This window comes from Pinus tabuliformis, chromosome 7 (genome assembly GCF_031772625.1).
Source record: "Pinus tabuliformis cultivar Carrire ecotype Pingquan chromosome 7, CPIR1, whole genome shotgun sequence".
In the NCBI taxonomy this organism is placed as follows: domain Eukaryota; kingdom Viridiplantae; phylum Streptophyta; class Pinopsida; order Pinales; family Pinaceae; genus Pinus; species Pinus tabuliformis.
The window spans coordinates 1,071,706,924-1,071,718,974 of NC_142293.1; the positions used below are offsets into that span (position 1 = coordinate 1,071,706,924).

Genomic DNA, 12,051 nt, shown 5'->3' on the forward strand with positions numbered 1-12,051 from the left:
CACACTAGCAGTAGCATGTGATTGTGTGCCAGTTGTGGAGCCCCTCCAACTAGGGCCACTAGGCCCACTACCCTCAACACCAAAATCAGGAGAAGATATCCCGAAAGATCTACCTGCACGTTCAACTTTGTTTCTTTCCGCCTCTTCCTTCTTTCTGTCCTTTTCTTCAATTGCCTCAAGAGATTTTTGTATAAGCTCCGGACTAGAAACTATACAAAGCCCAACATCATGTCCACTGAGTCTAGCAAGATGGTATTTCAGTCGTGTAATCCCACCTGTCATCTTGTCCCCACAAAATTTGCATGTAAGATATGCACGATTTGTCCCACCATCAGGGCTCCCATACTCCCAAAATGGGTCCAAGGCTTTTGGCATATTTGTATTTTGTAGTGGGCTAACTCAAACGGAAACCTAGAGCACCAAAAAAAAATTGGAATTAGTAACTTAATAAGTAATACGAAATTTTCAAATTACAAATAACCACATCATTTTACAAAACAGTTTTAACTTGACTGTTGAATAGAAGTGTAATACAAGTTGACTGTTGAATAGAAGTGTAATACAAGTTGACTGTTGAATACTCTTGAACAAAAGAGTATGAACATGTTGTAACGTGAGGTATCCAAATGGCAAATGAAACACATAACAAATTGGCATGGAATGAGAACAATTTCTTTCAGAATTATGCCAAGCATGGGAAAAATATATAACTGTTATAACTTATACCACTGCTGTAGGTGCATAATGCATTATTAGACTTCATAAGTTCATAGCAGTGAGCACAAAGAAAGTTACATCTTTAACCAACAAGGCAGGGTGCAATCTTTGAAGAAGAAGGCAACACCTTTTGAGCTGATGGAGGGAGGATTTTGATGATTACATTGATATGGGAGAGAAAAGATGAGGTTTCCAAATTCCAACAGTACGTCTTCAAACTTTGATACTTATCCATGACAACATGTTTTTAGCAGTTGAAAAGGTTCGGATCTTTGAGAATATCATCATCCTTCTCTTAATTTGAGTTTTTGTAAGCGTTATCATTGGCTTCTAAGATCCATCAGGTAGACATTCTTGAAGTATGTTGAAAATAGAAGAAGTCAGGAACTTAGATAATTGTGGGCATTCTATTAAAGTGTATAGGCCTGAAATTTTTGTTCTTCGAGGGTAATCAAATATTTGACGGTTCAATATCCCCATGGGCCAGCATTATAAATTTATACCTATTGAGAGGTTTTAGAGGCGTTTTTCATTCCATTCATAAACTTGACATCACATTACTGATGGTTTATGACATATGTAGTTTGCAAATGGTTTATAACTTTATAATTTAGAGTCTAGACCTGTTGTAGGTGATGATTCCCTACATCTTTTGGGCATAAATGTTGTAGAAGAGGAGGAATATATGCTCATTTATCCCATTCATACTTCTACATTCTTTCCAAAAACTGACATGAGGACATCAAGTTAAGATCATGAGAAACTGTATATTGAATGTTGTTTGCAGAATGGGTAATTGTGAAAATATTTTGTAGCCGCACATTAGATGCTTGATTGTTTCTGCAGCGTAGCATATTACACAGCTGCCATCTGTAAATCCTCTATGCTGTCACGTTGTGCATATATATTATATGGTAATGGCAGCATATTTTTGTGACTTGTCTGTTGATTGCTCCTGTCCGGTGGAAGTGGTTCATGTTTGTGGAGAAGAGATTATTTAGACAGGCAACAAAAACCATATAGGATACAATAAGATGAACAAATATGTCTCTTTTGTTGGAACCGGGATACCACTGTTGTAGGTGGAGAATGGAATTATTGTATTACGATTTACCTTGACAGTGATCAATATGAAGTTATTTTCTATAAATATGTGTGGTATTGCTCAATGCAAACCCTTGCAATTTGAAATCAAATAAAAAACCAAGCAAAATGATTGTAGGGAACCGGAAGAATGAGAATCGAGATTGTCTTACTGTTCTTGGCACTTGCAGCTTAGAAATCTTCGTTGTTGGTGGCGTATTGGCGAATATTGGCTTCAAACCCTCCTTGGCAGCAACCACATTCCTTCTCCAGTGCTCAGAAAAACAAAATGACTTCAAAAAAACCAAAAATCGAATTATATAGGCCGCGCGGAATGATTTCAGGGTCACCGGCAATATTTTAGGTCGTCGTGTGATATTTTCCTAGATATCGCCGAAATATCATAAATCTCACGCGATTTTCAAAACTCGAAAATATCGCGATATTTGGTCGGCGATATTTCGGCTCGCCGGAAATATCGCGATATTTCTGAATATCGCCGATATCTCGGCAATATTATCAACACTGGTTAAAACAATTTTTTTTGAAGATCCAAACTCTATTTATAATGCCTGAAATCATAAAATAATCAATGTATTTGAGAATCAGTTCAATGTACTTGCTTCCATTCTGCCCAAAAAGGCTAAAATGTCAATCATCTGCTTGTCCTTATGATGCCAAAACTCCTCCATCAATTTATTTCTCCATTCAATTGTCCAGGTGACCACTTCGTATTAATAGTTGGTAAAATGCTTATTCCAATTGTAAAGTTTGTACCTTGTAAAGCACATATTAGTCACAGAATCAATTCTGCCTTTGATTTTCTATATCACCCTATCGTATCAATACGAGTCAATGCAATGTTTTCTCCAATTAGAAACTTGTACATTGATGGTTCCACTCACAAAGTCAATCTACATAGAGTTTAGCCATGATAACATAAAAATGGATCTCAGATTTAAGATTTATGGGTTTGTTCATTAGTTGTAATTGATTTTCCGGATCCATCCCATTCAATTTGATATTTAGTCAGCATTTTGAACCTGCAACTGAGGTTCATCATCAGGAACCATAAATATTTGAAAAACTGATTCAACCTTCGTATAACAAATAGGGAAATGTATTTTAAATTTTAAATGAAAGAATGTGGCCGAAAGTGAAAATCTATTCATGAATATAATTGTGTGACTTATATTTGTTGGCATCATGAACGAAGGCTCCATTAAAATTGTTATTGCATTAAAAAAATGGAATTATTTTGTTTTTCTTTAAGATGTCGTTCATTCAAACACAAAATGTGGATGAACTCAATTCAACATCCTATTTTTTTTCTAAGTAAAGACTAATTCTATTAAAAAGAGGTAAAAATACAGTTACAAGGAGGTCAAAACCTCAGAGGAGAGCCTAAACTGTCCATCAGTACATACAGACTGTCCCTGGGTTGGGAAAACTAGATACAAAAAGCCCAAAAGTCGTACAGAGAGAACTGACCATGTTGGTAAACCATAGAAAGGTCAGAAGGGGGGCTGTAACCATGCTAGCTATACTGACCAGATAACCATAGGCAAAACTACATAACCAAAGACCTGATACAACTGCATAATCAACGACCTGATACAAAAAGACATTAACAGAGCCAAAGAGGCATAACATAGTGATTTGAAGATCAGAGAAAGAAGAAAACAAGGCACAGGCGGCTTCAAGAAACAGCTTTGTGGTCCTGAGCTTCCTCCTCCACTGGGCATGCATTGCCCATCCACAAATCATCTTCAGTGTCCTCAGCATCTATACCGTTGCCACCTGGAAGAGCTGCCGAACGTCGGATGCCACCGAAACCACTCGTCGGGTAAATAGAGGTCGAGACTCCCTGGAGGTTGCCATCTGGTGGCTTGAAGATATCAGGAACACTTCCCTCTGCCTGTGTGTCACCGCAATTGAACACGTTGCCAATGTCTTCCCCATGCTGCTCGCTCCCATCCTGAGACTGCGTTGCCGAGGTATGCACAGAGACACTAGGCCGAGCTTCTCCCTCCACAAAAATTACACTAATGCTGGCCGAGAGAATAAGCTTATTGAGGCGACTTTGAAATTTGAAATGGGTGGTTTGGAAAGAGTTACGCGGGATAGGCTTACCACCAACTGAGGGAGGAGAAGCAGGAGCCAGTGGAATATCAGGCGAGGGAGCAGGCTGAGAATGCCCACGGCCTCCCCGACTACCACCGCGGCAACAACTAGCATGGCGACGCACCATTGACAAGATGCCAAGACAGCTTGAAGGAGATATAAAGCAGGCCAAAGCAAAGCAGGTGCTGAGGTAAGGGAGCCGCTTGAGATTCAGAAGCCAGATATTCAAAGTTTCCTTCAGAGCACTGCAGAGTCTGAGACAAGCTAAGACAGGGAGGCCAGAGGGGAATAATAGTGGAGAGAACCGACGAAGCCATATGTAAAACCTCAGGCGAAGTTTCTCGACCAAAGGGCACAATAAATTCAGAAAGCCAAGTGAGCAGCAGGTACCGTGTGTGAGCCTGCTTTATCCGCAGGAGAGCATGGAGGAGTGTGCAATCCTGCCACCTGCAGGACCAAACGCCGGCGTGGGAGAGCCACTCCATTAATATGGCGTTAATGTACCCGCATCCGGGTAATTCAACATCTTATTTTGACCTTTTTCATTAATAAATATTATTTTGAAAATATCTATGAAAAAATGGTAGTTAGATATATAAATGAAATGTTGGATATTAGACATCAAATATCGCTTTCTTAATATATGATTATAAAAATAAGTAATCTATGAATTAAATATATATACATTTTTTAAACTTGTAACAAAATTTCTAAATAGATACTCACTCCAACTTTATTGTGGAGAATTTTAACTTATAAATAGACCTCATTACTACTATGAGCCAATACCATGGTTTACTAATATCACATGCTTAGAAAAGCATAACTCATGTTCATACAACATTTTTTAATTAATTAACTTAAAATGCATAACTACTTTTAAAATAAATCTCAACCTTTGACATGTGACTACTATTAAGAATATTCTAGAATATACTATGGAGGTTAAATCTCTACCATCCACCTAATAATTATTGATAATTAAAATAAAATTTTGGAAACCCTATTCCAAAATAGGCATGCATATCCACATAATAATTATTGATAATTAAATTAAAGAGGTTATATCCAATATTCTTCATTCCTTGATGCCTTTGGTAGTCATGAAAAAGCTAGGATTAGGAATCAGTAAGCCGATACTCCAACTCATTTCATACTCCAGCCCCAACAAAACAAGTAAAATCAATGTCGATGCTCCAATTGTCTTGACGAGGGAGGCTATAGTTGGGCCTTCATCACCCCCTTGTCACAACTATTTATACTCTAGCTTGTGAGAAGAATTAATCCAGGATGACCATCAAAATGTTATATTGATTCCAAAGCAACAAAAAAGATCAAGTACGTAAATGCAGTTTTGGTGTGAAGAAATATTTTACCATAACATTATCAAATATGTGGTTTTCAAAGCAAAAATATTTTATATATAATATGCACTTATTTGATAATTCCCGAGTATATCAATTATTTAAAAAAATAGTGGATTAAATTGAATAGAATCTAACTCCACTTTCTAACTATCTTAAATTTTGATTTTTATTTAACTTGCAATATTTACAAATCCTAGGGACATTTGCTGCATGTAGCTCTTGTTTATGTATTGAGGTCATTTCTCGTAAAATAAGGCATGTGTAATAGATATAGTGGGGAAGAAATAATTTTAGGGAGGTTTGGTAGAATGTTTGGCCTACAAGAAACTTCCTTCTCTAGAATGTTCTTAAGAGGTAGATAGAACTATTAAAGAATCATAAGAATTGTAATTCAATGTCTTGTGAAGTATATTGTAATTGAAGTTGAAATTCTACTCATTTAGAGGTTGTCTTCTTAAAGAGACAAGTTAACATTTCTTTCATCAATTAGGGTACATTAGAAAAATCTTGAGGCCTAAAATGAGCCTCAAAAAAAAAAATGTACAACCAAAATCAACTTTATAAGAACCAATAGGATTCAAGATTATGATGTCAACCATGGTGGGTAATTCACCATTTTTGGAGTAAAAAAGCTAAAATATTTAAAAATAAAATAAAATAAAATAAAATAAAATAAAAACTATTTTCTCAACTCGTATTTTCAACTTATCTATCTACGGTTTTACTCAAATTTTGAGCAGGAGCACTTGTTGGATGCATAATTTAATTCCTCATTGAAGGAGAAGCACTTGTTCGATGCATAATTTAATTATTCATCCAAGGATTACCCATGTTGCCTACTTTCAATGGACCTTGCTGCGCGAAAATGAGAAATACATGAAAGGCATGATTGCAATAATGTTTTTTCATTTATTTCTCATTTTTCATATAGCAGGCCTACCGAAAGTACGCAACATGGGTACTTCTCGGATGAGGAATTAAATTATGCATCCAACAAGTGCTCCCACTCGAAATTTGAGTAAAACCGTAAGTAGATAAGTTGAAAATACGAGTTGAAAAAGTTGATTTTTCCTTTTTCCCTCTAAAATTTGATGATGTAATCTAATCTTATTTTATTATTTCCTCTATTATTATATAATATTCCTTAAGAGACCCATTTTAGACCTCAAGATTTCTCTAATGTAACTATTTGTGGTATTTTAGTTCTTATGTTGTCAATTGTTTTTATAATTAGTCATTTCTATAATAAATATTGGTATACTCTACTAATTTTGCTATGAATCCTCTATTTTGCTAATAAAGAATGCCACAAAAACCTTATCACCTTCAAGGCGTCCTATTTCTATATGAGATATACCTTGTTCTAGCAAGTCCTTTCACTTTAAGGTGGACCCAAGTGCCATCCATCAACTTTGCTTCCATCATTGCCTTATCCATAAATTGTCCAACAAGTGCATCGCACATGTGCACCAAACTATACCCAATACACCTAAAAAATACACTGAAATTAGCTTGAGAATGCATTTAAATTTGCAAGTAAACTTAAAAGTACAATTAATGACCAAGAAACACTCAATCCCTTAATTCTACACGTGTATGCACTCAAAGTTTACCAATTTGTATAAAAACAACCTAGAATGTTTTACCACTTCCATTGATGAAGTAAACAAAAACTAACCTTACAACTTTTTATGACACCCATTATGTCCATTTAAACCGTACACCTAATGCCATCTATGAATAAAGGTAATATCCTACTAGTGTAGATAATCCTCAACGAGGGAAGTAAAAGTTGCACCATCAAAACAATGCAAGACAACGAAGGCAATGTGTATGTGTCAATAAGAGTCAAGTTAACATTGAATACAATACCCAATTTTGGTATTTATAAGGACCCAATATATGCTATCAAACTATGGTTAGTAAAGGTAATATCCTACTAGTGTAAATAATCCCCAACGAGGGAAGTAAAAGTTGCACCATCAAAAGCAATGCAAGACAACAAAGGCAATGTGTATGTGTCAATAGGAGTCAAGTTAACATTGAATACAATACTCGGAATAAAACAGGGCACATTACATAAGTCATGGCAAGGCCATTACACGTTAAGCCATTGCAAGGCTCGTGACTTCGGGTAAACCCGTCGATATTTGACATGTGATCTACCGGCCAATAGACCTCGGTGAAGCAGTTGACTGAGTCACATATACTGATGCTTTTTATTGGGATGAATTTAGAGATAAAGACCCATACCTTCTTGAGCAAGAGGGATTTATAAGGGCACATTATATGCTATCCAACTATGGTTAGTAAAGGTAATATCCTACTAATGTAGATAATCCTCAACGAGGGAAGTAAAAATTGCACCATCAAAAGCAATACAAGGCAACGAAGGCAATGTGTATTTGTAAATAAGAGTCAAGTTAACATTGAATACAATACACAATTTTGGGATTTATAAGGGCCCATCATATGCTATCAAATTATGGTTAGTGTGATGATCATGACATGTGCCCCCCGGTTAGTGTGATGATCATGACATGTGCCCGCCACAAAAGTGTCTGTTAGAAATAAATACGAAAGGAGGAGGTTTAGGTTTTTTTTTTTTACACCATTGACCATTTTATGGTCCGAGGATACTAATATAAAGTTGTTTGTTTAATCAAAATGTTAATATATTAAAAACCATGCCACTAATGCCCATGTTGTTATGCACATGCTTTACGTAAAGGAAACAACAAATGCTCCTAAATGGGTGGGTTCCACTCGTTTTCTTCTCTATTTAAACTACGAAAAAATGAAATCCACTTACTTGAGGTAGAGAAGAAATGTAAAACACCAATTACGGTTTTAAGTATAATCACACAACTCATTTGAGTTTATTTAAAAGCAACTAGTGAATTGCAAGCCTTTTGAGTTTTAATTGCTTTAAAAGCAATTAGTAAATTGCATGAAATTTTTAGGAGAAGATTATATAAGATTTATTTGTTTATGTTTTGAATTATTTAGTATGGTTTATTATTAAAATAAGATGGATAAACTAATCATGGCATTCAATTTTTAAAAAATAATTCTTTTTATCGCTATCCATATTTAATCTGATGCTATGATTTGTTTATCCATTTTGTTCTAATGATACACTAGATGGTTTTAACGTTTAAAAATTAATTCTTTTCATTGGTATTCCTATTTAATATGATGTTTATCTATCTTGTCTTAATGATGAACCACACTAGATGGTAAACAGGTTCACAAATAAAATTTGATGTAATCTTCTCAAAGATTTATTGCTTTCTTACAATTAAGATATAGATCACAAAAGCCTAAATTCTAATATAGCAACTAATAAAATTAAAATTCCCTCATTTTGATGTGATCTTCTCAAAGATTTCTTGCTTTCTTACAATTAAGATATAGATCACAAAAACCTAAATTCTAATATAGCAGCTAATAAAATTAAAATCCCCCATATTTTAAAAATTGATTGACTTTTAAATTTCTTTTGAATATATGAATCCATTCAAAGATGCTCAAATTCTTTAAAAATAACTTTTAATTATATATTAAAAATCTGTTTTATTATATGTAAAATTTTAATAAAGTAATATTCCAACCAACTTTTAAATTTCTCACTATGGAGTTTTATATTAAAATTTTTATTCATTATTTAAAATATCAAAAACTTTTATTCTTATTATGAACATAAATTAATTAAGATAATATCATATCTTCACGGCTCACATATTTATAATTAACTTAGATTTATGTTAACTTAGGATAGGAGAATACTTCGAAAAAATATGTGTTGGAATCCAAAAATGTTATTTTAATTTGGAGTCGTTTATAGTGCGATTTTTTGGAGTTACCGGTGCTGAAATATGGAGGAAAAAACTGAGGTGAAATCTTGATTTATGTTATTTAAACTTGTTTTTTTGACTATATATATGGATTCAGCACCATGAAAAACCTTAGGGCACTTTTATTGTGCAGGGTTTACCCATCAAGCTTGTGATTTCAATGAATTCCTCTCTGATTTTAAAGAAATTAGACCAGAAAAATCAATGCCAGAAAAGCTTCCAAATAGTAGACAACTCCTTTTAATTTTGTTTTATTTTGATAAGTCAAAATGTTAAACATTAGAATGTCTAGACTATAGAGTGCCTCCCAGTGCAAAAACAATTTACCATCAATAACTAAACATCATCATGATTATACAAGATTGGTTTTTTAGGAGGCTTCTGGTTTCTTGTTTGCTAGGGTTTTCTTAAAGACCGTTAAAATGTATAAGATAAGAATGAATGGTTTTTAATGACATGCACTCGACCCCACAATTTTAAGGACCACCAAATAACTAACCATATTCAGATTCTTTTCCATATTAATTTTATCGTAGTAAATCTGGAGTAAGAAATTCACTATTTTGTGAAGTCTTTCTTCCTTGAAAAAAAAAAAACTCACTGAGACTGTTCGCCTTTCTTCTGTAATAAAAAAACAAATTAATGGTGATCAGCAATGGGTAAAAGTTGTCCGTATATGGAGAGCACAAGTGGAAGATATGACAGTTGCCTTGGTGTACTGTGTCATCCACCAACAACGGCCCAGCTTCCTTCTGGCGACAGCCATTGCCTCTCTGGATGCTCTGCATCTCAACCATTAATATACTTTTCACGAACAGTGTGTCTTAGCCCATCCTCTGCACATTTCGTTGGTTTCAGGGCCACCATTGAGCCCATACATATGATCACCACTAGTCTTGGAATATGCTAATTCCAAAGTAGGTCCTCTCATGGCGTATTGATATGTGATGAAGCCCCAAATGAAGTAAAAACTGGATGAATATTTGGCCTTCATCTCTTTGATTGCAAGAAATAATGGAAAGGAGGTTAAAGGAATGCTGCATGTGTGGCGACACGGGATTCACAGATGAGATCTTTCAATGCAGAACATGCCTTTACAGGTTTCAGCACAAGTATGTGAATCCAGATCACTCTAATGCTTTCTTCTATTTATATCACTATTTTTTCCTTCCTCCGCATCAATAGGAATAGTAATTGGTGTGACGTGATTATATCATGTATTTCTGGTTTAGTCTGGGGCAAAAGAAAATTTTAAGAATAGAAATTTATTTTAAATATTTGAAATTTTCTGTGAATTTGTTTGTTTCAATTTATGTAAAAGTGTTCAAATTTCTCAAAATTTTATTTATAAAATTTGGGCGAATCCCTAAGATTTGTGTCGTTAAAATGCTTATTTGGTGTATTCATGGTTTCAGATATTGCAGCTGTCTGTATCTCAAAACAGATTCGTATCAGACATGCGATTGGTGTTTGAGAAGTGGTAAATTAAATCGAAAGCCGTCTAAACAGTTGAAGGATTTCAAAAGGCTTTACAATTTTGCAGATGAAAAAGAGTCTTCTTGCGAAAGGAGTTGCCCCGTCCATGATCAGCACGCCATTAAAAAACAAAAATCTACAGGAGGCGTAGAAAGGCCGCCGAGTACTCATGCAGCTCTTCAATATCATAATGTTTCAGCCCGATTAGGGCAATCCCAGTCGAAATTAATCGGAAATGAAAGAATTCATAATAGACAAGCGGGAGAGGGGCGATCTGTGAGAAAGGGTATGACGATCAGTTGCAAAGAGGATTTTGACAGTAAGCAGCAGGTGCAAATTCCCAGTAGGCATGAGGCCTCTACTTCAAGGCTTGTTAGAGGAAAGGTCCGTCGTTACAAGCTTTTGGAAGAAGTTTCGAGTTGATTAAAAGTACTGTTGGAGAGAATTGAACCCTTGATTTTTCAATAATAAAGGCACCTTAATAACAAAGATCAGATTAACTGAGCTAACTTTCGACACTCCATCACCATTTAATTCAAGATTCAAAATCCCAAAATCCCAAAAATTCATCACGCCACGTAAATATTGCTATGTGCAGGCGTAAGCTCTGATTATAGAAACGGGAGATTATATTTCGGAAATTGCAGAAATTATTTTTGATGTATTCTCCCCCACGGAGTTTTCAAGTTTCATTGCACATATGCTAATAAAATGGACGTCCATAATAAGCAAGCATTCTTCTGCATAATATGGTTTTATCAATTAAATCGATATTCCTAACATTTATTTAGTTTCTCGTCTATTATTCTTATTTCTCTGAGTCATGTTATTTCATCATGAATCTAAGCATTTATCCTGGCATCCATGCTTATCCCTGAAAATAATGTGGTGGAATTAATCAAAGGGAGAATCACTGGCAGAGGATTTCATTTTAAATGTTGGTAGAGGAAGATAACGAAATTATACTAATAATTTGATGATTTACAGGTCAGGTATATTTACAGTGATTCTAATAATGTAACTGACATGTTATTGAAAGAAGTAATGTTTTTGGACGCCTTGTCAATGTAATCTAAATTATTAGGATCATAATAATGTAATTGATATCTTATTGAAAGAAGCAATGTTTTTAGACGCTAGTGAATGTCATTTAAATTATTATTATATGGCCATTTAGGTCAAGCACTGTTTCTTTCTATGTTTTGACAGGAATATCTCAAGGATCATCCTTCAATTATGTTTAATGATAGTGGAGTAGTAAAGTGACTTTTTGTGTCTTGAAAAGTGCATTTGCACTATTTTTGAAACCCAAAATTGTTTGTATCTTAATATCAAAAATATATTTTTTTTTCTTAAAAAAAATTAAGAATCTTGCCAAAAGACAAAACTAATGTTCATGTAATATTATTTGAAAACAGCTCCTATTT

The 12,051-nt window shown here is 34.6% G+C and overlaps 1 protein-coding gene across 1 annotated transcript; it reads left to right on the forward strand.

Moving 5' to 3' along the window:
- The first annotated feature begins 9,895 nt into the window (after window positions 1-9,895).
- Window positions 9,896-11,375, forward strand: LOC149251312 (uncharacterized). Its single transcript, XM_089456516.1, has 2 exons — window positions 9,896-10,260; window positions 10,564-11,375. Exons 1-2 carry the CDS (start codon window positions 10,163-10,165, stop codon window positions 11,045-11,047), a joined length of 582 nt encoding a protein of 193 aa, XP_089312642.1. The 5' UTR covers window positions 9,896-10,162; the 3' UTR covers window positions 11,048-11,375.
- Window positions 11,376-12,051: the final 676 nt, after the last annotated feature.